This window comes from Zootoca vivipara, chromosome 13 (genome assembly GCF_963506605.1).
Source record: "Zootoca vivipara chromosome 13, rZooViv1.1, whole genome shotgun sequence".
Lineage (NCBI taxonomy): Eukaryota > Metazoa > Chordata > Lepidosauria > Squamata > Lacertidae > Zootoca > Zootoca vivipara.
The window spans coordinates 38,990,495-39,016,116 of NC_083288.1; the positions used below are offsets into that span (position 1 = coordinate 38,990,495).

Below are 25,622 nucleotides of genomic sequence, written 5' to 3' on the forward strand. Positions count from 1 at the left end.
GCCTTTGACTTTCCGTCTTAAGTCTGTAAGCCATTAACTACATAGCTGATGCAATGTTTCATCACACTTTAAAACTTGAACCGAACGAGCAAAAGCCACGGTGCTCCTATACAAGCACTTAAGATAACACCTTATTATATCTGAAGCCCGGAACGACCAATCAAAACACAACTTTCGCGTATTTCTCCCCAGCAAAACAGGAAAAACTGACTGCTGCGAACGCCAAAAACGACTCGCGGCGCAGTCCGGACCGGGATACTTTCCCGTCGTGCCTTGCTCCATTCTCCCCGAGTCAGCCATTTGGTGGCGCGTTGCCTTCTGGGAGTTGCAGTCTTTCCTCCCGACGTTTTTTATAACGTCTATAGCCAGCAGGCGGGAAAGGGGACTACAACTCCCGTCACGCAACGCGCCACCCTTGGCCCGGGAGGGGGACTTGGGCTATATCTCGGGACCTGTAGTGTTCGCGCCCCCCCCCCCCCGCGCACCTTTGTCCTCATGGGGAGCGAACTACAGTTCCCGCAGAGCCGAGGGGTCCGGCCGCTCTAAGGTCTCCGCCTCCCCCTCGCCCTGCTTTGGCAGGGGCTTCTCCCAAGATGGCGGCTCCCCCTCCTCCGCCTCCTGCTGATCCCCGGGGCGCCGGGGTCGGGGCCACCTCCCCGGGGGGCTCCCTGGGCTACTGCCTGGCTCAGCTGCAGAAGGGCGCCGAGCCGGGTCTCGGCCGGGCCCTGCTGGCCCTCAGGACGCAGCACATCAAGGAGGCCGGGGGCATCGCCCGCTTCCGGAGCCGAGGGGGCCTGGCGGCGCTCCTGGGGGTCCTGGCCGGCGCCCCTCGGCCGCGACGCACCCTGGACCTCGCCCTCAGCATCCTGGGCAACTGCTGCACCGAGGGCCCCAGCCGCACCCAGGTGCGCGAGCTGGGCGGGATCCCGCCCCTCGGTAAGTGGGGGGGCCCCGCTTATGGGGAGGACCAGGTGCCCCCTCGGGGGTAAGGGGGAGCTCGGCGGGGCAGTCTTGGTTCGGGGGGAGACTCCGCAAACTTTTGGGGGGGCGCCAGGTGGGATCCTAAGACCCCCAGGTCAACCCCCCCCCAAAATGGGGCAGCCTGACCCCCTGGGTGCCTGTCTTGCCAAGGTCCCCTTGACTTGTCAAAGGTTGGGGTCCCGCCCCCAGAGTTTGTAAGGATTATTGGATCCTTGCGTGGATTAATAGCTGCTTCTGCTCACTTTTCGGGCCTTTCTGTGTTCTCCAATACCTTTACTTTGGGCTGTCATGTGTGATACCCAGCTAGTTAAATAAGATGATGTAGCCCAGATTTCCTTAAGTAGTTTTTTTAAAAAAAATATATTCTGTGCTTAAAGAGCATTAAGTGTTGGCAAGTGGAAATCACGGAGTTGCAGAACTGTTGGAAGGGACCCCCAAGGGCCATCCAGTCCAAGTCCCTGCAACGCAGGAGTCACAGCTAATGTTAGGCTTTACCCTGTGGGGCTGGGGAGGTTGAAGCTATACGTGCAGCTCTAAGGGTTATGAGCTGTCGCCCGTGGTTAACCTCTACGCCTGACTGATGTTGGGTGTCAGAATAGGACCCGGGATGCCAGGGTTCAAATCCCTGCTCAGCCACGAATCTCACTGGATGTGAGATCTCACTGAGATCTGTGGGTGAAGCGTATACAAACTGAATACATACATAAGGGCCTGTCACTCTCTGCCTCACAGGGTTGTTGTGAGGATAAAATGGGGCGGGGAGACAGCCAGGCATGCCATCTTGAGCTCCTTGGAAGAAAGGTGGGATATAAATGTAGTAAGAATAAAGGGCATTGGCCTGGAACATGTGCACACATCTTGGCATCCTGAGCTACTCAAGTTGGACTTGTGACCCTTTGAATGCTGCAGTGGGAGGAGATGCCTAAGCCTTTTAAGGGAAGTTGCTTGAGGATGCTCAGGGACTTGTAATTTGCATTATGCAGCTGGCAGCGCCACCTGGCTGTTAAATGTGTAAATGCCAAAGCCTTTCAATCGATGGAGAACGATGCAAAACTGCTGTCTTAAACCAATGCAAATTTGTTTAATTTCAGTGCTTTTCTTTTGAGTGAGCTTCTGCCCTGTTTGGTTGTGGGGCTGTTTTAAGACGAGTGAACATGTGCAAACTAGAAGTGGTTGGCTTTTTCCCTAGCAACGAGAAGCTAGCAACGATCTTGGGGATTTGGGATTATATTGAGGTTCCCCCTAGCAGTAGCAAGACCTCATGCGTTTGTGTATTTGGAAAGCAATCTTAACACTGGTTGTCAAGAGAGACCACACCTTTTCATAAATCTTACAGTGTAGAGTAAGCACTGCAATATATAGAGTGCAGAAATGTGATAATTCCTGGTTGAGGGCTTAAGGCCTGTATTACATGGATGGGGTGGGAGTAGAATCAGGCAGAAAATGCTACCCTCTTTAAACAGCTGTTCTTACCTAACTTTTTTTTAAAGCAAAGAGAGCTGTATCTGCTAGCCTTTAAAGTGCTCCAAGACTCTTGTTGCTTTTCACTGGAACAGACCACCACAGCTAATCCCTTGAAACTACATTATTCTCAATCTCTCTTCCTTCCTGCTCCCCTCCCCATTCTGTGTGTTTATAGTTACTATCCTGAGATCGCTTGCTGCAGAAAGCATCCAGAATCGGACAGCACGAGCCCTCGGCAACTTGGCTGTAGACACAGAGAACTGCCAGGCCATTCACGAAGCAGGTTGGAAGTGGGATGGTGCACTGGGTAGGGATGGAGGGCAGGTTTGTTCATGTGGGGCTGGGTGGGGGTCCAGTCCATATGTTATGATTTCCTGCCCCTTTGCAAACAGGGGGAATGGCAACTCTTTCTGCCTGCTTTCCCCCTCCATAAGGAGGTGCTCCTCATTTCCACATGTTACGGTAGACTGACATATTACTCATTGCCTCCATATGCTTAATAACCGGAAGCTTCCTGGTGAAAACTAGCATAGCGGAGGGGAGCGCTAAGAATCAGAGCTGGAATATTATCCCAGTTATAGCCTCACTTGGTGGCCCCAGGTAAACTTCTGTTCTCTCACTCTTGGCACCCGCTCTGCAATACCAGGATCATGCTGGCCTACCTTACTGAGCTGTTGTAAAGATTACCGAAATTATGTCTGTGAAGTACTCTGAGCGCTTGGAATGCACTATATAAACATGAAGTTTTGTTCTTGTTATTGAAAATATTTAGTCTTCATGTATTACAAAATTCCCAGATAGAATGCACTGGGATTCCAGAGTGAATAGGGGATCTGGGTGGAGCATTTGGCCACGTGGATAAACTACAAACAGGTTGTGTGTTAAATTAGGTAACATGCTAGCAGTTTTCTCTTTTAGCCTGGATAAAATTGGTGGGGGAACATACTTCGTGTTGGAGACTCTTTTTAATTCTCTCTGTTTCCTGTATCTCTCTCCCCACCCTCATTTATCCAGGACAGAGAACAGAGGTGGGGGTGGGAATTTTGCCATGATTTGGGTGAAATTTCTGCATAGCTTTGTGTTTGGATTCAAGTGCAGACGTTCATATAAACTTCTAAAACTTAGATGCAAACGGAGGAATTGCTTTGGAATCTGCGGCAGCCCTCTCGAAAGAAAGGGATGTGGCCACAGAACCCTTTTCTTCTTGCTCTCTTCTGCGGAGCTGGGGGTAAGATGGACACCCATCTCTGCTAAATATTCACCCATGTGTTTTTCTAGTAGCCTGGAAGGGTGTGACAAATTTCCTTGATAAAATTGCCAGGACCCCTTTAAGGTCTGCTGCATCTGCTGCTCCCAGCACCCTCATTGCAGCAGCTGCTGAGAGTGGCAGAAAAAGACGGGTGTGGTTGTGAAGAGAGACGGTGCTGAGACTTGGCAGGCCAGTTTGAGAGGCTTGGACGTTTGCTGGCAAACTGTAGAGAAATTGTAATATATGAGACTCTATAACTTGGCTTTCTTTTTCTTCCATTCTCTCCCTCACCCCACCACCCCCAAAAATCTCCCATCATTACAGGAGCAGTGCCCCCACTGGTGCAGGTCCTCACCACCTCCCAGGACAGAGAGTGCTTGCAGAGTGTGATCAGGGCAGTGCGCTACCTGGCTGACACGCCTGCGCATCGCCTTGTGCTGGCTCAGCAGGGGGTGGTGCGCCCCATTGCCGAGCGCTTGGCTTCCTCCTTGGATGACGCCGCCCTTGTTGCGGCCGCCGTGCGCGCCCTCCTGGAGCTGACGAAGGGTTGCAGCCGCGACTGTGCACAGCAGCTCAGCTTGGCGGGCGGCGTGGCAACCCTTGTGGCCTTGGCTAGCCACGAGAAGCGGGCGGTGCGGGAGACTGCTCTCCTGGCCCTGGCCAACCTCTGTCTGCAGGGCATGCTGAGGCCAGCTGTTGGCAACGCTGGTGGAGTGGACGTGCTGGTGGGGGAGATCCGCCAGCGGCAGAGAGCCGGGGCACCTGGCATGGCCCTCCATCCTCTGGTGAAAGCTTTGTGCCTGCTGTGCCGAGAGGCAGTCAATAGAAGCCGGGTCCGAGAAGCCGGGGGGCTGGAGCTGCTGCTGTCCCTGCTGCGGGACCAGGGCCACAGTTCCTCCCACGATCGTGTGGTGGTGGCCTTCGTGGCCTTTTTCTATGATGAGGAGGCCCTGGAGGTGCTGCAGGCTGGAGGGCTTGTGCCTTTGCTGGTTGGGAGGCTGGCAGCGCTGGGCCAATGGAGAGGCCGGAAGGAAGAGGAGGAAGAGGAGGAGGATGAGCTGGTAGATGAGAGGGATGCAGCTTCTTTTGACCTACCTGCAGAGGGGCGTCGTGGGGAGCAGGCCACGCCTGGAGCAGAGTCTTCCAGCTTTCAGAGCCTCAGGTAAATAACATCTTGAGCTAGGGGATGGTTCTACGCCAGGGTTGAAATAGGTGATGTCCTTTCAAAAGAGGGCTTTTTTATGGTGAGAGAAATATATACCCAGAACATGCCAGTTCTGTACCAGCAAAACAAAACAAACCCCATTTGGAATGTCTTCTGCAAATTAGTCACATCTAAATGTGTAGCTTTTCTAAATTTTTAGCAAGGCCATGGAAAATGGAAAGAAGTAAAGGTGTCAAGATTAAGGGCAAGTGGGCTGTTGGGGGGTCAAAGGAGCTGGGCAGGGATGTTGCCCTACTACTCCAACCCTTGCCAGCTCTGAAGAATCACTTTTAGCTTGTTTTCAAAATTTTCTCCACTGGAAACGCAGGTTGGAAAACTAAACAGTAGTTTTGCTTCTAAATGGGGCTTGAGGTTCTGTGTCATGTGCTTGCTTTGTTCCCCAGGATTGTTGTGCTACTGAAGGTGGCTGTGGTTGTCGCCACCAGATATTCTTTGTATTTTGCCTCCATGTCCTATTGATGCCATTGTTTGGCCGCGTGGTAGCAGTAGCGGGAGCCTGCAGGGTTCGATTCAAGGCTCTGGCAAACGTGCCACCGCACAGCTGTACGTGCAGATGCTTGCAGTATTTTGCAGCCGGCTGCCAAAAGCAGAGTCATGCACACAACGACAGATGCCTGTAGTCTGCTTGCTGTGGGCTAGAAGCTGATACATGCACTCTTCTCCAACACTTCACACCCGCTAATGGCTACCAACCGCATGCCACATGGTCATGTGATTCCCTCCCCACTGCCCACCCCAAACTCTACAGTCACTTTTGTACTTCATCTCTTATCTCTGTGCCTTTCCTTCTATCCACTCTGCAGATCCTGGCTTCTTTCTGAAGGCTACATTGCCAGCCCAGGGGACCTTTCTCCACAGTGGTCCCCCGACACCACCCTCTCTGAACTGGATGCCCAAGGATGTGTCAGCCCCAACCAAGAGCTGCAAGATGAACCCCATGGGCCCTGCCATGCCGTATCTGGAGTAAAAACCCAGTCCCGGGCCGAATCCCCTGATTTTTTAAACTCTCCATTACTGGATTTGCCGCTTGCATGTCAGCCAAGTTCTACCGAGACCTTAAACCCAGCAGAGGGAGATGGAGCCAATCCGCAGCAGAGCCTGTGTCCAGTGGCATTACCTACGTTCAAGAAACCTGGAAGTCTCTGTTTGGAGGTGCCAGATTCAGAGGAGATCAAGGAGCTGGAAATGGTTGAGACCAGTAAGCAGCAGAAGGGGCTGCTGATGAAATCAGAAGAGGAAGATCCAGCCAGTCCCAAGAAAGGACTCCCTGGACAGGACATGTTGAAGCTGCCCTGTTCATTGTCTTCAGGGGCACTCCCAAATTCAGTGCTGACAAATCCATCAAAAGCAGATGAAGATACGGAACGGTCGACCTGGGCTCCTTTGACAACGGACCAAAATGAGCCTGGGACCAGCAACTCGCACTTGGCTGCAATAGTGTTGATTCCGAGCAAGAGTGACCAAACCCAACTGTCCCCCAGGCCCATTGCCAAATCGCCAGCCAGCGAGGAGGCCTGTCTGATCACCCCAAAGCTGAGCATTCAGAGCTTCTCAAATTCTCCCGATGAGCCCAGGACACCTACAACCTGCTGGAAACGGCGTGCCAAGTTCCGGTCGACGTCTGAGCAGGCTCCACCTCCTCAAGCATCGCGTCCTGCTGGCGAGACTCCATCCCCACTGCTCTCCCTGGCCCTGCCGCTCTCCCTCTCGTCACACGGGGGCGACAGAGAGCTCCATGCCCCCGAGGCGCCCGTCTTGCTGCTCCTTTCCCGCTTTTCCCAGGCTGAGGATCCCAGCCGCAGCTTGGTGACACCGGCCACCTTGCAAGGGCTGCTGCGCTACGTCACGAGAAGCCCCGTCCCCTCCTCTCGCTGCCTCCGACTGCTGCATCGCCTCACCTGCAACCCCACTTGCCTGGAGGCCTTTGTGCGTTCCTACGGCGCTTCGCTCATCCATGCCTGGCTGATCCTTGGCGTGTCGCCTGAGCAGGTGGCGGCGGCCGTTACTGCCAAGGAAGAGGGGGAAGAGGCGGAGCCAAGAAGCCTGGATGCTGGCGAGCACGACGCCAGAAGGTTCAAGGAACTTGGTGTGTGGATTTTCTGTTACCTCTGCATTCCAGCGTAGCGGTTCTTAAACTTTCCACCCACTAATAAATTAAAAATTTCTGGAGATCTTAAAAGGCCACTTAATAAGCCCCCTTTTTTGGTTCTGTAAATCAAACCACATGCACAAATCTCATTATAGTTGGCATTTGATAATGCCTTTCTGATGCAATGGATGTGTTGGGAGCTTTTCTTTTGAACAGAGTTCAGGGAAGCCTAGCTTGGCTCATCAGAAAAATAAACCATATAATTGTAGGGTTGGAAGGGACCACAAGGGTCTTCTAAGCCAAACCCCTGTGATGCGGAATCTTTTTGCTCAACATGGGGCTCAAACCCACAACCCTGAGATTAAGAGTCTCCTGCTCTACCAGCTGAGGATTGGGAGCTGAGGGCAAAGTATAGATATTCCACAACCTTTCTGTGGAGCACCCAAATGAGACCACCAAAAAGGTGGTCTACTGAGGATGATTTGAGAACCCCTGTTCTAGGATATTGGAATTCAAGCCTGTATAGTGTTTTTTTTTAGTGGTTCCTCATTAAAGAGGGCTTCTGAACTGGGTATTCTTATGTTGAAGATGCTGTGGTGTCTCACTTTAGTGGGTCTTTGGCTCATTGGAAAGCCAATTGGTTTGTTGGGATACTGTGGTTCCTAGTCTGTCTTTGCCACAGGCTGTTGGCCGATGCTCAGCAGGCCTTTGCCTCTGAAGTGGTTTTCAGTGTTGGAACGTGTAAAGCGACCTTAAGGAGAGCCCTTATTGGTAGTGTATGAAGCCACTTTTCCCCTCACCACTGAGTAATTGAAGTCCCCTCCACCTCACCCCAGCTGACGTAGGCTGGGGTTGAGGCTTCAGATCAGAGAGAGCCTTTTTGCTTCCCACATGTTTCACAGACATAAAATGGAGCATGAAATAAATTGTGTGGGGACCACAGCTCTTGCCATACAGAAAAGGCTGACAGGGCAGCTGGGGGCAAGGCAGATGCTAAAAAGTGGGCTGGCTCCCTTCAGAGTTGATGCAGATGCCGCGTCAAACGGAGGCGCTGTGTGTTGAATGCATTTCTGACCCATTCTTCCCCTTCCCACCAGGAGAGACGCTGCTGATGAACCTTTGTGTGCAAGCGGAGTCCCCTTATGGAGTGGGTGTTCTCACTCACATGCTGCTGTCGGGCTCCGAATCCGATCAGGTGGCCTGTGCACTTGCCCTTCCGCTTATCTGCAGGTAAGTCTGACATTGCTCTGTCAAACGGGTATGAAGAGAAGGGGATAAAAAGGATTTACTTCCTCGTGTGGTTGCAGTTTCCTCAGGTGGCTACCAAAATGGTGGCGGCCATCTTGAATGAGGGGCAGCCACCAGGCTGGGACGGAGTGACCTCAGGGTTTTATTTAGCCCCAGATTCAGAGTTTGGGGTGTGTGTGTGTGTGGACAGTGAAACTATGAAAAGAAAAAAGTATATTACTCCTCACCACATGAACCACAAGGCACTCAAAAGAGTGTATGAGAGATCTATTTTTGGAAGAGAAGCGAAAAGTGTGGAGACTGAGGAAAGAGGAAAGTGTGTGTTAATGCTGGGGGTCTGATATTTTACAATTCTCATTTTTCAGCTAATGGAAGGGGAGAGTTGGGATCTAACGAAAGGTACTGAGGGTACAAAGCGGTTTTCTCTTTGTCTCCCATAGGAAGGATTCCCTTTGCCGGAAACTTCTGCTGGACCACTCTGGCCTGCGTCTCCTATTGGGCGCCCTGGTGCGGGACCCCGAACCCTGCCTTGTTTTCTACGCCTTGGATTCCCTCTCCCTCCTCCTGGGCTCCCAAGCCACAAGTCTTCCCTCACCATCCCCTCCTGCCTCCAAGAGGCCGCGCCTGAACTCCCCGCCCCCTTGCTCTTATTGCCGCTTCATGGACGAAGGCAAGGCCGACTTGTATTTCCAGCTGGATTCTGGCACCCGGGTGCCCGCCGTGCGCCAGGTCGTCATCGAAGCCTCTGAGGTCTTCTGTGCCATGCTGAGCACAGGGTTTGCAGAGTCGTGCCACACCACAGTGAGGCTGGGTGGTGTGTCTCCCGAGCCCTTCCTGGCTCTCGTGCACTTCCTCCATGGCTGCCGCGGGAAACCCTGCTTGGTGCTGGGGGTTTCGGTCCCCCTCGCTTTAGCTGAAGAAATCCTCACAGTTGCCGAGCAGTATCTCCTCCCTGAGCTCCAGTCCCTGGTTGATGATGTCATGTCCCGGGACTTCCTGTGCCCCAAGACTCTAAGCCAGGTGTACTGCTTGGCTGAACGGCAGAACCGACCCTGCTTGCTTCGGAAATGTGCTGCTTATACCCTCCAGGACATGGCAAGGCCCACCTGCCAAGCTGCGGTGTTGGCCAAGCTTCTCCAATCTGTTGGGAATCCTAGCAGGTTGGCTGAGGAGCTGCTCAGGGTGGTGATGGAGTCCCCGTGGGGCTCTGGTGCTGAGGTCCAGCTGGGTTGAAGGATTTACAGCTCTGTCTCCTCCTGCCCTATTCCACCCTCCTCCTCTCTCTCTCTCTCACGCACACATGCACACACTTAACCGAAATATTGGCTTTATAGTGGAAACCCAAGTATGTTGATAGAAGGAGTGTTAGGAGAATAAATAGGGTGAGACTCAAAAGAATGGCCTCACAGCGGTCAAAGGGTCAGCTTCTGGAGTGGGGAAGCGTGCGGGGCAGTGATGTTGCAGTGAGCTCCCCAATTGATAGAGCGGTTGTGTGCGTAAGGTTGGTGGAGGTGACTGCATGAGGGTGGAAAAGAATGGATGGAGGGAGGAAGAGGGCCTGGGGATCGCTGCCACTCAAAAGGTATGGGGGAAGATTTAAATCAGATGTGGGGGACCTTTGGCCCTCCAGATGGTGCTGAACGACAACTCCCATCACCCTTGGCCGCTGACCACGCTTGCTGAGGGATGGTGGGCATTGTAGTTTAGCGACATGAGGAGTGCCAGAGGTTCTCCACACCTGATTAAAATGAAGGGTGGAGGAACCAGGTGTCAGATTCCGCTTGGATGCAACAATAGCCCCTTTTGAGGAGGGGTTCTGTCAAGAGCACTTAAAAAAACCAAGAACGACCAGCCTCAATGTGATCTTGGGCATGGCAGCATGTTCAAAGTGGGCAGGATCCCTTTCTGATAGCGTATCAGGAAGGGACCCCAGATTGACAAAGACAACATTTCTGAGAGTGCCATTCTGATGGCAGCTGCTCCTGGAATTGATCCTAGTCTTGGGAGGAGATGTTTAAAGGGCATGAATGTATAACTGAAGAAAGACGAGCCGTCGCACAGAGATGGTGGATGGGGGGGGGGCACCAAAAGAATTGATGCCACCAAGCAGTGGAAGGAATTTGCAGGATATCAAGGTGCTTCTCTAGGACACGTGGAAGCACTGAGAGGAGTCTGGCCCATTTGTATAGATGGAACTATATTGCATATAAGCTATTGTACATAGAGAAATACAGACATCAAAGAGGTACTCGGAGCGTCTACCTGGCCTCGGCTTATTTCTGTGAGTGAACAAATGGGAGGTGACCAACCCTTGTCGCTGCAAAATTGGCTGTGGCCCAGTTACGAGCCAGCATTCTGCAAACGAACCAGTTGTTCCAGAACCCCACCACGAGTCTCTCACCATTAACGCCGCTCACACTTAATGGGTGGGAGGGATTTTTCAGTGTCATCCAATGGGGGATTCTTGGCACGAGGGATAAAATGTGTCTGGTTTGCACACTTCGAGTTCTCTGGCCATCTGAGCAAGCTCTTGAGGGGTGGGATTTTGGATTTACACTTCCATGCCCTGTGATGCCAATCAAGCCTCACTGAATTGAATTGTGAGACCTCTTAGCCCTCCCCTCCCCACCTCCTCTCCACGCCAAGGACAGGAAACGCCTGCTTCTAACTGCATCCAGATGGTCTGGAGAACTGGCGAAGGGGAGGGAGAAACCACTTCCTGAGAGCCTGATTACTATAGAGCCTGTTCGTCTAGGGTCGGGTGGGAGGGAGCGCCTTCCCCAATGGCTTCTTTCTGGGTCCCATTTTTTTGTCCTGTATTATTATTGTTTTTGAAGGGCTGGCTGACATCTGTTTTTTCCATGGCATTTATTGGGTGCTGGAAGCTGACTGCTGGCACACGTAAGCCTGCCGCTGAGGTTATGGTGTAAAATCACAGCTGGGAGATGCAGCAGAGTATGCTGCTCCTTCCCTCTTGGGATACTTTGAAAGGAGAGTGTGTGGATGGTTTGAAGTTTTGTAAGGACTTCATTTTTTTATGTTGTTTTCTGGTCATGCTCCAGTTCCTCAGCATGTGAGAAGCATTTCCTATAATTTTATCTCTGTGCCAAGAAAGCAGTCACCTGCTTAATTTCTGCATGATTGCTTGCTGTAGAAGGCAGAGGAGCTGGCTATAACACTAACGGTGGCAGCTAGGGTTGCCAGACTCAATAGAGGACAGGACTTCTGTGCCTTTAATTGCCCCGCTCTCTTTTGAGTCTGGAAACCTTAAAGAGAAACCAGCAGACCCTTTGCTTGGAAATTAAACAAAGGGTCTGCGGGTTTCTCTTTCAGGTTTCCAGACTCAAAAGAGAGCAGGGCAATTAAAGGCACAGAAGTCCTGTCCTCTATTGAGTCTGGCAACCCTAGTGGCAGCCCATGTTCATCACGCAACCATCATGCATTCTCAACATGCAGAAGCAAACCAGGCTGAGTGTTCCAGGGCTTGCTTTCCTTCCTGAATTCCTCCTGTGCCTGGCTCTTCACTTGGCACAAGCCCGCTTTGCTCGTGAGTGTTTCAACCTGGGTGGAGAGTTTTTCTTACGGTGCTGAAAAAGCATTCACCTGAAAAAGCCCACACTGTGAGCAGGCCACTTTCAGGAGGGCCGAGACCATACCTTGCGGAAAAGTCTCTTACAAAGTGTTCACTTCAAATATGTTCCCTCTGCCCTAGAAAATTCAGCAAGTCCTAAACCTTGTAAGTACAGCCCGATCCCCAAAATACTACACGGCCTGCGATTCAAAAATTTCATTGCAAGGCAAAATCATGCAGGATTGTGACAGCCCATTTTAACACACACATGCTTACAACTCGTAGGGTGCTTTCAAAGTACATCAATACTCTTGTAGATTAGGATTTTAAAAATCCTATTTCAATTGGGGGCGGGGCTCATCCTAAGCGGCTTGCCTAGGGCTGCAACCAGATGTGACGTAGAAGGTCTGGGAACAGGCAGATAAAAATCAGTAGCCCTTTCGGCCTGACAAATTCACTCGTAACTGCCTAGGAAGCTTGCCTGTACCAGGTCTTGTCTATTGAATAATCTAAGAACCAGGAATGGCTTGGCACAGGATCAGGCCAGTATCCCATCTTGCCCAGTGGTCCACAGGATACCAGAGCACCGCTCTTCCTGCTGTTCCCAGCAGCTCATATTCGCAGGCCTGCTGCCTCTGACCTTGGAGGCACAAGCAAAGCATATGTTCTGCTACTGAGCCATGGACTGTGGGAAAGGGGGTAACCCTTCATCCCAACCATTTACCTATCAGGGGACAAAACAGGTGATACAAACCAGGGACTTGGCTCTGAGCTCCCATGCCTAATCAGAACACTTGCTTTCATTAGCATGTGTGCCAAACTTGCCTTTTCTCTGCCCTCTTGTTACAGAGGGCTCCAAATAACCCCTCCCCCAGTCCTTAAGCCATCAAGCCTTATGAGCACCCCAAAATTATTATGGTCAAAAGCCTGCCCCCACCAAAGCTTTTAACAATCCAGACCTGATTTAACATTCAGGTACTGTACGTTTATTACATATCGGAGTTCTCTCGCTCTCAGCAACTTTTTTTTGGCCTGCACCATTTACACCGCGTGTTTCCTCAGTCCTATAAACATCCTCTGAATTAAATAATCTCATTTGGCAAGGTATTAGATTCCGTCCTCCCGCCATCATGAATAACAGCTGCAGCATAGCCAAAACCCATTTCTGTTCATAGACCTCATGACCTCAGCTGGACTTGGAAGTTGTACATCTCTTTCCCCGTTTTGGCACCTGGAATCTTGTGAATTCCTGGGCCTCATCAGAACTTAAAATGTTACCGAAAAGTTAGCAGACCACCCTGTGTGCATGTGTGGGCACAGTGCCAGCTTGTGGGGGACCAGGTAAGCCCCGCCCAACATAATCGCATAACACATTGTGCACACCATTTGAATGGGAGTGCCCATCAACTTTGTGGGGCCTCCTCAAATATTTTATTTTAGGGGCCGAAGCCCCCGTGGCTCTTAGGAGTTGGCTCCTATGCACACATCTATGGCCTCATCTGCACTATACATTTAATGCAAGATCATACCACTTTAAACTGTCACAGTTTCCACCTGGGAACTGTAGTTTGTTAAGGTTGCTCAAAGTTGTTGTGGGACCCTCAGGGTGGTTTAACAGCCAATCCCTCTTCCCAGAGAACTGAGAATTGTAGCTCTTTGGGAAGAAGTGGGGTCTCAAAAAAATTCTCTGCACCCTTAACAAATGATGCTCAGAGTCATACCTAGGCTCTCTTATGCCCTAAGCAAGGAGCTGTATTGGCACTGCTCCCCCCATCCCTTGTACCCTTGGCAAGGACATGTGCCCAGTGGCTCAGAGTGGTGGAGGAGCAGCCCAGGAGGAGTGAGCAAATGGGTGGGTGGGCTCCTAGCCACTCGGAGTCAGAGAGGTGTGATTTTTGTTGCCCCTGGGCCGCCCTAAACCCTTGGTGGGGAGCAACCTAGCTAACCTTAGGTATGCCCCTGATTACACTTTCCATGATTCTTTGTGGGAAGACATGACCCAGGTGGCGCTGTGGTTAAACCACTGAGCCTAGGGCTTGCTGATCAGAAGGTCGGCGGTTCGAATCCCTGTGACGGGGTGAGCTCCCGTTGCTCGGTCCCAGCTCCTGCCAACCTAGCAGTTCGAAAGCACGTCAAAATGCAAGTAGATAAATAGGAACCGCTACAGCGGGAAGGTAAACGGCGTTTCCATGTGCTGCTCTGGTTTGCCAGAAGCGGCTTTGTCATGCTGGCCACATGACCTGGAAGCTATACGCCGGCTCCCTCGGCCAATAATGCGAGATGAGCGCGCAACCCCAGAGTCGGTCACGACTGGACCTAATGGTCAGGGGTCCCTTTACCTTTATGACTATTTAAAGTGATATGATACTGCTTTAAATGTACAGTGCAGACTGTGTGTGTGTGTGTGGAGAGAGAAAGAGAGAATACATGCTTAGCTGCCAGGCTTTCTTCCCAGTGCTCAAAATCCAATTGATAACTTTTCTCCGAAGTTCACACCTTTTCCTGTTCTTACTGTTTTACTCCATAATATCCATGCCGTGCAGGGTTCTTCTGCATAAGTCTCATCTCATTCTGCTCCCTAAAAGAAGCTAGCCGGCAGGAGCAATAGGCTGGACCTCTTCAGAAGGAGTCTCCCAAATGGCCAAGCAGCTCTCCTAGCTTTGAGCAGCTGCCACCCCCCCCTTTTTGCCCCAAACACACCAGCCGAGCTGGCCCAAGATGTTCTGCTGCCTGAGGCACAGCAGCAAAAGCCAAGGGGGTAATGCAAAGTATCCCAAGGCCAGTTGAAAACCACAGGAGCTCAGGTAAAAATATAAAATCAAGTAGCTTAATAAGTTACTGCCTCTTCTTTACCACGTCCAAAATCGGCGGCCTTGCAGTCTCATGCGCCACACCGGTGCCAGAAGCAACTGCCTCCCCTCACTAGGCCTTACTTCCCTTTCCCAGAAGGTGCATATATTCTCTTCTCTTCCACCCCCAGGCCCCCACCCTGGCCCGCTATTAACTTTCCTGCAAGAGAATCCAGCTCCCCCACCCCCCTGCTCAAAAGACAAGACCCCTCAGAAATGGAACCCAGGCGTCCTAGCTGGGCAGATTAGGAGGCGATTTCTACGGGCTGCTTGCTTTATTACCCTGTAAAATCCCCCCCCCCGCGCCCTATAGGGTGGGATGGGGGGGCGAGTGTTGGGGAGGGGGCAAGTTCCAGCGCGGTGCCCGGGCCCTGCAGCGCGAAGCGCTGTGAGGCGGGGGGGCGTCTCCATCCTTCCTGCCCGAGCCTTGGATCCCCTTTGCCATAAATGGTCACCGCAGCGGCAGCGGCAGCAGCAGAGCAGCGGCGCGGGCGGCGCGGCAGTCGAGTGGGGCTGCGCTCCGGGAAGGCGCGTCACTGGGGCGGGGGCCGCCCAGCAGCCAGCCACCGGCCCCGGAGTCCGGGACCCAGTCCGCGCCCGCCCGGGATGGACGATCTGGGTAAGGAGAGCAGAGAGGGAGCCCCCTCCCCCCTCCCCACACCCCGCCGAGACCCCATCTCCCTCCTCGCGCTCTTTCGCGCGTTCCTTTTCTTTCCTCCTCCTCTCTTTTTCCTTTTCTTCCGCGCTCCCTCTTGTCTTTCTCTCTGACAGTTTTTCCTTCTTGCATGCAGCCTGGCAGCAGTTCTTGACCCAAACCGATCTCCTTGCTTCCCATGTTGTCTGTCTGTCTGTCTGTCTGGCGAATTGCCCTCCTCTTTTTCTTCCCCCCTTTCTTCTTTTCACTTACTGCTCTCGATGAGGGTTTGGTGTGGTTTTTTGGGGTTTTTTTGTGCGCGATCCCCTCCTTCATTCATCTTGCCATATTTCCTTTCGACGCTCCTTCTGCCTGACTTTTTTGCTGTCCCCTTTTGTCCAATTTTCCGTCCTCCCGTCACTTCTTTTCTTACTCCTGCTACTGTGGGAAACACCCTTTGTGCCAGATGCTGTACACCCCCCACCCCACTCTCGGCAATGGATTCTTGTACAATCTTTGTGCTGTGCTGCTTTTGCAATAACTTTCTTTCACTCTTTACAAATGAAATCCCCTATTGGCTATTCCTCCCATTCTGTGGGCCCTTTCACACATTACGTGAGAACAAACCCTGGTTTAACCACTGAAATGACCGATTGCCCATTCTGGGCTTTCCTGATGGAAGAGTGTGTGTACTTGTGTCTGATACACGTGTTTGCAAGCACACAAATTCCTATTGCCACCTGACGCCTGTGGCCCTCATTTCACATTTTCAAGCGTGCAAAAGTAATGTGTGAACTGGCACTTTATTCCTTGCGCCTGCTTTCTCTCTCTCTCTCTCTCTCTCTCTCTCTCTCTCTCTCTCTCTCTCTCTCTCTCTCTCTCTCCCTCCCTCCCTCCCTCCCTCCCTCCCCTCTATTTCTCTCTCTGACACCTCCTTCTGCTGGTCTTCCTCCTCCCTGGCTCCTTTCATCCATTGCCTCTCCTATTATCTCCCTCTTTTCCCTGAATGCCCCTCCCTGTCTCTCTCCCCATATCCTTGTAGCTGGCAGGGCGGGTGTCGAGGGTGGGGTGGGGTGGGGTGGGGGAAGAGGCTGCGTTTCCTCAGCCCTTCCCATCCGGAGAAGGAATGTATTTCTCAGCGTATTCCTGTGGCTTTGCGGAATAGCTGAACAGCGGCTCGACGCCAGGGGAGAACAAGGGTGCTTTGCAGTCCTCTCTTAACTTCTCCAGCACCCTGCTGACATTGCCTGCAGCTGCCTCAGCTAGGCAGGAAATTGGGGGGGGGGGGCTCCTCTGCACCCCGGCATTCCTGGGAGAAAAGTTGCAGCAGAGAACCCAGAAATCTGAAGTCCTCATCCATTCCCTTTACTTCAAACTAGATCAGAAACTAGCGCCACATCTGCATTATAATCTAAAGCAGGTTTTTGACACTTGAAACTGTCATTGCTCCCTCCCATGAGGAATCCTTGAAACTGTAGTTTGTTTAGGGTGCTGAGGGTGTTAGGAGAGCCCTTATTCCCTGCACATAGTGGCAACTATCAGAGGGATGCAGCAATCAGTCCTTTTCCCCCAGAGAACTCTGGGAACTGTAGTAATGTGAGGGGAATAGAGGGGTCTCCTAGCTCCTCTCTGCATCCCTAACAAACAACAGTTCCCAGGATTCTCTGGAGAACGCTATGGCTGTTTAAAGTGGAACCATAGTGCTTTAAATGTGTGGATGTGAGTGTGGATGTATTGGATAGGGATTCCCAGACTGTCCACGCCCGATAGACCACTTGAAAATAGCAGAAGCTCTTGGTGGACCGCTTAATGATATTTCTGTCTGTTGCTGCAGTTTTAATGTACTGTGCTGGATGATGCCTGGTTACTAATTGCATTTCTAATTGCTTTTATTTCTCCCTTTGTATTTTATTGTTCTCAACTTGAATCTCACAGAATGCAATCTAAAATACAATAGCAGGCCTACCATACAACATAAAAAGAAGCAATAAGAAAAAATTAAAATTCAATAGAGATATTCAGGGCACCGCACCAGCCGGTCCCAATGCTGCTCCTGCTGTTCTTGACAGACGCACAGTGGACCATCTGGTCAACGGGCCACTGGTGGCCTGTGGACCACAGTCTGGGAACCTCTGGCCTAAGACCCAAAAGATGCTTTGCTCCCTGGCACTGCCCTGCGGCGTTCCACATAAAGTAGGTGACCAGGCTGGTAGCTGAATCTTCCACTGGTGTGTGGGGCAGGTCCCTCCACTTTTCCTGAGGCCTGCAGGGTAGCATAGGGAGCAGGCAGCTGGCCTTTGGTGTAAGACTCACACCTCTGCCTAACACTTTGCAGTTGTTTCCTGTTTACCAGAAACTGCTGCCTGAAGTTGCTGCCTCATTCTGCATAATGGCAGGACCGGCTCTTCTCAGAAGGGCCCGCTGTGGGTTCCCCCTCTTGCCTCCAGTTTCCTCACAATGCTGGGAACAGAAACTCCCCACAGATCTATGGTGAACAGGCAAAGGAACACCTCTTATCCTTAGTGTATTAAAACACACACCTCCTACGTAGAACCCAGGAGCTCTGGCTGCCACCCAACCACCACCTTCTTTTATAATCCCTCTCCCAGTTGGTTTATTTTCAAGGGGCAGATGCAAATTTGTGGAGCAATTAATCCTCCAGTTGCCAACTGATAGGAAAGCCAGGGTGAGAGAGCTCATCCCAGGGCAGTTTCGCTCTCTTGTGTGGGTTGAAGAAGATCGTATAACATGGATTGGCCACACTTAAACTGTTGACTTTGGATTTATGTGCAAGGGGGTATTGTACAAAGACTGCTAAAAGAAGCGATAGAGCCCTGTGTTTTTCAGGGAACGCTTGCGAGGAAGAGGGGGAAGAGTTATTTCCCAATCTCTACACCTCCCATTACAAGGAGATCGTGTCCGGTTTTGGGTGCCAGTTTTCTGTTGCAGAGGCAGATCTGATTCAAATGGGACGTAGCCCACCAGGAAGTTCTCCTAAGGCAGCCTCGGAAGCTCTCTAGGCTGCCTTGGGCCTATGATAGTCTTTTAGGCCTGGCCTACCTCGCAGGATTGTTGTGCCATTTAAATGCTTGAAGCTTCTTGGAGGAAGGGAGGATAAAACATGCAAGGAACAAAGAAACCGAAATAAACAGCAGCTGTGCGCATTAGTGGGCAGACTCCTTGTTTGTTTGTGTGTGTTTGGATTTTTCAGCTTCAAGCACAGAAACGTCTTTCTTGCGGATTAACCAGTAGTTAGCGTTGAGAGGTGGTGGTCCTCTTTGATTCCATCTGCTGGCTCTGGGATGAAGCGTCAGTGCTCCGAGGGAGGTTATGGCTGCGTGTAGGCTCTTCCCCCTCTCCTCTCCGCCCTGCTCCCAGTCCCCATGTCTCTTATCCTCCCCTCTTGTATGTTACATTCCTGTGTCTCTCCCTCTGTGGTTTGCTTCTCAGCTTTAGACACATTTCTGCGCTGTGACATCAGCCAGAGAGGGGCGGGAGGCAAAGTTGAGAGAGTGAGAGAGAGAGGAAGAAAGGAAAGAAGGAAGAGAGAGAGACATCCCCCCCTTCCCCTTATTCTATGCTCGCACACCCCAGCAAACAGCTGGAATAGCAGTTAAAGACCCACTCTTTCTAATTATGCTCTCCAAATCCATCTCCTTCTGACACCCCCTCCTCTTTTTGGCCTGAGATGACCTCTGGAAGAAGAGGCACACTCAGGCTTGAGCAAGCTTACTGGGTGAATTTACTGGAGAGTTGGTGAAGGGAGCAAGACGGCTGTGTGTCAGGGGCAAGGGGTGGGAGGGAATGGTTGTTGTTGATGATGATGATAACAATAAAGTGACCGTCCAGCTGCGGGGAGAGTCTATGGATGGGGAAGGAACTGAATGCAGCCTCAGATCCACTAGACTAGACGATGCGCTTCGTAGCAGAATTGCTGGACCCTCTTGGGAGATTTTCTGGCTTCAAAAGGACCTATGTGTTCTGCTCCAAATGTGCATTAAAATGGATGATTAGGGATACAGAAAAAGGATGTTGAAAGATGGAGATCCAGTGCAGATCTGGGAAAATACCCGTTGGAGGGGGATCAATTATTATGGCGGTTTATTTCCCACCACAAAGGCCTGAGTTTTAAGAGGACTTCTGAATGGCTGTCCCTCCAATGGGAGAGCACGGCTTGGAAGGGATCCATTATAATTATTGCCTGTGTGGTCAAAACAGCATGCTGGCTGGGAGGGATCACCAGGAATCCACAGGGTCAGATTAGAAGGGATCCCTGGGAGCCGGTTGCTTGGGGCTTTGAGGCAAAGAATCTGGCGGGAAGATGTGTGTGTTGTGCGTCCAGGAATACATTTGCGTTGCACGTGTGAATTTAATTATGAAACCGAGGGATTTAATTAAATGGGAACATTGCAATAATTAGGAATGTTAAAAGGAAAAAAGAAGATTTGGCCAGACTGTCCTGACCTGGTGGTTTTGTAATGACATTTGCTGCGCTCTTGTTGTTGGCCCAAGTGCTGCTAACATTTATCCTGTAGCATCCGCAATGTGTGCTGGAGTCTGGGCTGGAGTGGTACAGTCCCTGCCTTAGATAGAGCCAACGTGTTAAAGCAAATGGACTGGGCGAATGGGATGGAGGGGACTTTGAAAGGTTCTTGTGGAGGACCTAGGAGGTATTAACACAAGCGGTGTATGGCCGGGTGGGCAATGGTGCGCGTCTCTTTGTTAAGCAGGGCCTTGTGGGCTTCTGGAGGCCTACACCAGCCTTCACCAACCAGGTGCCCTCCACAGGCTTCAGACTACAACTCCTATCAGGTTGCGTGTGGCAAAGGGCACCTTGTCAATATCTTTATCATTCCAGGACTGCCGACTGGCTTTGGGGGCACTTGAGAACCATGTCGGCATCTTGTTTATATAGACGCTGTCTCCTGGCATCTTGGGACAAGCTGGCTGAGACCAGGAGGATGAACAGACTGCTTGTCCCAGATGCACATCTGATCTGCTGCAGATGGTCTGTTGGGTTTAGGGAACTCAAAAAGGCCTCTGTGGTGGACATCTCACTCTGGGCGGGAAAATTGCGGGGAGGGGGTCCTTTGTACAAAAGAGTGATTGTGTGGGAAGGCCGAGGAACCTTGCCTGCAGTTGAAACGGAAAGTTTAAGTCTCTGTGGGCAAGGAGACTTGAGGCTTGATGGAAAGCAACAAACTTGTAAGCCCATGCGGAGAGAATTCAATGCTGAGGTCAAAATTTCCTGGGCTCGTCCCAAGAACATGGTTTAAATTCTAAGGCTTTGACCCTGTGAGGAAGTAAGGAAGGCTCTGAGCATGTGCAAGAAAACTACATCCCTTTAGCTCTGAACAATACATCAACTTCGGCCTACCTCACAAGGTTGTTGTGATTCTTAATCTCAGGGTTGTGGGTTCGAGCCCCATGTTGGGCAAAAAAAAAATCCTGTATTTGGTGAGGGCCCTCATACTGCCCATCAGTCTCTCTCCCTGCAGATTAATAATACTAAATCGAGTATAATCCAGGCATAGGCAAACTCTGCCCTCCAGATGTTTTGGGACTACAACTCCCACCATCCCTAGCTAACAGGACCAGTGGTCAGGGATGATGGGAGTTGTAGTCCCAAAACATCTGGAGGCCAGAGTTTGCCTATGCCTGGTATAATCCCTGGGTTCTTTAGTGGTTGTTGTCAGGGGGAACGGTTTGAACAAGGATGCTTTGAGTTCTTTGGGATGAATGAGGACTAGCGACTTTAGCAGTATAGGCACTGGCTATTTCAGAACCTTAGCTGGGTTCATTTCCTTTATGTCAATCAGAACTAGAGAGCTGGAGAACTAGAGAGTTGCTTCACGAGAAGGCCTCTCTGTGTGCTTTATTACACACACAAAAAGCACAAAAATAAATACAGTGGTACCTCGGGTTAAGAACTTAATTCGTTCTGGAGGTCTGTTCTTAACCTGAGGTACCACTTTAGCTTATGGGGCCTCCCGCTGCCACCGCACGATTTCTGTTCTCATCCTGAAGCAAAGTTCTTAACCCGAGGTACTATTTCTGGGTTAGTGGAGTCTGTAACCTGAAGCATCTGTAACCCAAGGTACCACTGTAACTGGATCTCAGAGCAGAGGATGGTTCTGGGGGAAGTCAACCACATTTTAATCTCATTGAAATTAAAGCGTTTCGATTACCGGTAAGTTCCACTAATTTTAGCGAGACTTAGGCTGCAATCTTAACCATGTCTACTCAGAAGTAAACCCCCCTGGATTCAATGGGGCTTGCTCCCATGTAAGTGGCCTTAGAATTCCTCTGGATTCCGCCTAGGCTCTGAAGGCGCATGACGTGCCCACTTTGCTCAAGCAAAGCAGCTCTGGGTCTGATCAATGCCTGGATATGGGAGCTTGCCTGGCAAGTCTGCATAGGCCACTCTAACCTCAGTGGAGCCAATGACTCATAAACAAACAGGCATTTCTTTCGGATCTGTCATCCAGCCCACTCCTCGTATCTTCTCTGAAGTTTGCTGGGATGTGACATTATCTGAGTGCGCAAATCCTGCTGATTTGTACCAGGGAGAATGCTAAACTTCCTGAGAAAGCACAGTATTCCTTCCGGTGAGGAATACGGTTGCAAGAGGGAAAGGGACAAAGTTCAGTGTGAGAGCACATGCTTTGGGTGGTTCGATCCCCGGCATCTCTAGTTAGGGCTCCTTCCTGAAACCCTGGAGAGCTGCTGTCAGTCAGTGTCAACAGTATTGAGGTATATGGGCCAATGGTCTGACTCTGCGTAAGCTTACTAGGCATGGCCTAGGCTGGATCCTGTTGACCTGCTGTGGGTTGGTTGCCATTCTCTTTTAATAAAATGCTTTATGAATAATAATAATAATAATAATAATAATAATAATAATAATAATAATTTATTATTTATACCCCGCCCATCTGGCTGGGTTTCCCCAGCCACTCTGGGCGGCTTCCAACAGAAAAATGAAATAAAATAATCTATTAAAAATTAAAAGCCTCCCTAAACAGGGCTGCCTTCAGATGTCTTCTAAAAATCTGGTAGCTGTTTTTCTCTTTGACATCTGATGGGAGGGCGTTCCACAGGGCGGGCGCCACCACCGAGAAGGCCCTCTGCCTAGTTCCCTGCAACTTGGCTTCTCGCAACGAGGGAACCACCAGAAGGCCCTCGGTACTGGACCTCAGTGTCCTGGCAGAACGATGGGGGTGGAGACGCTCCTTCAGGTATACTGGACCGAGGCCATTTAGGGCTTTAAAGGTCAGCACCAACACTTTGAACTGTGCTCGGAAACGTACTGGGAGCCAATGTAGATCTTTCAAGACCAGTGTTATGTGGTCTCGGTGGCCGCTCCCAGTCACCAGTCTAGCTGCAGCATTCTGGATTAGTTGTAGTTTCCGGGTCACCTTCAAAGGTAGCCCCACGTAGAGCGCATTGCAGTAGTCCAAGCGGGAGACAACCAGAGCATGCACCACTCTGGCGAGACAGTCCGTGGGCAGGTAGGGTCTCAGCCTGCGTACTATATGGAGCTGATAGACAGCTGCCCTGGACACAGAATTAACCTGCGCCTCCATAGACAGCTGTGAGTCCAAAATGACTCCCAGGCTACGCACCTGGTCCTTCAGGGGCACAGTTACCCCACTCAGGGCCAGGAAGTCCTCCACACCTGCCCGCCTCCTGTCCCCCACAAACAGTATTCCTCCTCTGTTGTGCAGGAGTGCACCTCGATATCTAGATTAAAAGAAAGAAAAAAAACCCAGGGCAAACAGTGTCAAGTCTATCCTCTTGCTGTAAGACTATCCTTCCCCATCAATATATGCAGAGAGGGCATTGGACTGTGGCAAGTGGAGAACCAGTCAAGATGGGATTATATAGGGAGATATACGCACAATCTGGGCCAATATATAAAAAGGATGCAATAGATGGTTGCTTAAATAATGTAAAATCAGGCCATGTTTCCTTTTCAGTATTAAACACAAGGAAAAGCCAGCTACTGGCTTGCTTGCTTGTGTTTCTGAGGCAGCAGGCCTGGCTGGGGTGGGGTGGGGTGGGGGTGGCCTTGCAGCTTATTTTGGGGTCTTGCAGCCTAACTTTAGCATTCTCCCAGGCCCCGCACATTCAGCTGCTGGATACTGGAAGAGGAGAAAATCAGAGACTTCTGTCTCTCCCCAGATTTTACTATATGAGGGTCATTCAAGGGGGAACTTTCCTTTGGTGTGTTTGTGTGGAGGGAAGGTTCCGATTGCGTCGAAAGGACTGGTTGCAGTCCTCAGCAGTATTACCATTCCAGAAGACACTTGTGGCTATCTGAGCACCAATTGGGTGGATTCGCAATTGGGGAGAATTGCTATCAGGTCTTGCTTGCAAATTTCCCATTGACATCTGGCTGGCCACTGTGAGAACAAGATGGTTGAATAAATAGTATGGACAAGGGAGGAATTCAGTTCGGTTTGCAATGAACCTACCTAATCCACACTTCCCAAAACTGTATACAAATCAAAACGCAGCCATTTCTTTGAAATTTGCACTGCTCCAAATTTTGCAATGCAGCTCTCCAGCCAAGTCATGGGTGCAAAACTCCATATATTTGGGTGGTGCTTCAAAAGGAATATATGAGTGAAAATCATGTACAATATATTGGGGGGGGTTGGTCTGCCAAAAAACGTGTCTTTTGGGGCAGAATTACATTCGAAAACTAGGAGAAAATTGCACTAAATGCTGGTGAATTTTTGTGAGGATTAAAAAAATAATAATTCCTGCAAACTGATGAAGAAATGTGGGAAACTTAACCTAAGAATGGAAAACTGAGAAAGTGAAAGAAACTGTAGCGGTTATGTTTGCTCCTTCCTACTAGATGAGCCTTTGGGAGAGATCTAGCAGGGCTCCTCTATAGTCCTTCTATGGGGAGGGGGGCAGTGGCATTGTTAAGAATGAGGATGCTTGCCTTTTCTGCTTAAAGAGCTGGAATTGATAGTGATCCTCCCCACTCTGCCCCTTCCTCTCCCCTACTCTGTCCCTCATGTTTACATTAAAGCATCTCATCAAAGGCTGCACTGGCTCCCGGTGGATCAGATTTAAGGTGCTGGTTTTGACCTTTAAAGCCCTATGCGGCCCAGGACCCTCGTACCTATGGGACCGCCTCTCCTGGTATGCCCCGCAGAGGACTTTAAGGTCCACAGGTAACAACATTTTGGAGATCCCGAGCCATAAGGTGGTTAGATTGGTCTCAACTAGGGCCAGGGCCTTTTCAGTACTGGCCCCGACTTGGTGGAACGCTCTCTCACAGGAGACCAGGGCCCTGCGGGATTTGACATCTTTCCGCAGGGCCTGCAAGACGGAGCTGTTCCGCCTGGCCTTTGGGCTGGACTCAGTCTGACCCCTATGCTTTCCTCCCTTATGGTTTTGATTTGGGCTACTTTAAAATGAGGCTGCATTAAAAAAAATTAAATTTAAATTGTATTTTAACCCATATTTTAATTAATTGTTTTTCTTTCTTTTACGTCTTACTGTAATTTTACTGGTGTCAGCCACCCTGAGCCCGGTTTTGACCGGGGAGGGCGGGGTATAAATAAAAATTAATAATCTTATTCTTATCCCCCAGGTCTCCCCATATTCCTAGAATGCCCTCTTCCTGACTTCCTGCCTGCTCTTTCCCGCTATTCCCCCCGTTCTCAACCTGCCTCATCTCTTTCTGTACTAGATGCTCTCCTGGCTGATCTGGAGACGACAACCTCCCATATATCCAAACGCCCGGTCCTGCTTACCGACTCTGGAGGAGCACACCCCAACGGGCTGAGCCAAGACGGGACCCCAGACCCCAAGCCAAGTCCTCCACCGTACAACAACCCTCAGCAGCAGGTAAGCATTTGGGGAGCTTAAGCGGGGGGCAGAGGAGCTCTGTGGGGCAATAGACCTTAGCTCAGGGGGTGGCTCCCTCTCATTAGCATCAGTGCTTAACCAAAACTTGTTTGAATGCAAAAACTGTCCCCCAAATCCTGTACGCAGCAAATGTCTGGCAGAATGGGGACCTGCCTAAGCTAGATGGCTTCCAAGCACAATTTATTCGATCTTTGCTTCAGGTGCCCAATTGTGTGCGAAATTCCATACTCCTGCTAGAAACGGGTGAATGCCCAATTTCAACAAAGGCATGGTGGGCTGCACTAAAACATTGGCTCAAGATTGTAGTATTTGAACTTGGGGAGGGACTGTATAAATACCTGAACAATGAGGAATACATCAGCCAATGGCAGAAAACCATGGCGAGAAAAGCCACTGCTTTAGGTCTGTCACCCACCCAACTCTA

The 25,622-nt window shown here is 50.7% G+C and overlaps 2 protein-coding genes across 2 annotated transcripts in view; both read left to right on the plus strand.

Annotated features, from left to right (window-relative positions):
• Positions 1-401: 401 nt before the first annotated feature.
• On the plus strand, positions 402-11,492 carry ARMC5 (armadillo repeat containing 5). Its single transcript, XM_035135242.2, has 6 exons — positions 402-936; positions 2,621-2,728; positions 4,019-4,856; positions 5,723-7,005; positions 8,106-8,238; positions 8,697-11,492. The coding sequence occupies exons 1-6, from the start codon at positions 594-596 to the stop codon at positions 9,487-9,489; spliced, it is 3,498 nt and encodes a 1,165-aa protein (XP_034991133.2). The 5' UTR covers positions 402-593; the 3' UTR covers positions 9,490-11,492.
• A 3,601-nt stretch (positions 11,493-15,093) lies between these two features.
• Positions 15,094-25,622, plus strand: part of TGFB1I1 (transforming growth factor beta 1 induced transcript 1) — a 28,178-nt gene continuing 17,649 nt past the window's right edge. The window contains exons 1-2 of the mRNA XM_035135256.2: positions 15,094-15,295; positions 25,020-25,177. Coding sequence (XP_034991147.2) covers positions 15,124-15,295; positions 25,020-25,177 — 330 coding nt within the window. The 5' untranslated portion in view covers positions 15,094-15,123. The remainder of the gene's footprint in view (positions 15,296-25,019; positions 25,178-25,622) is intronic.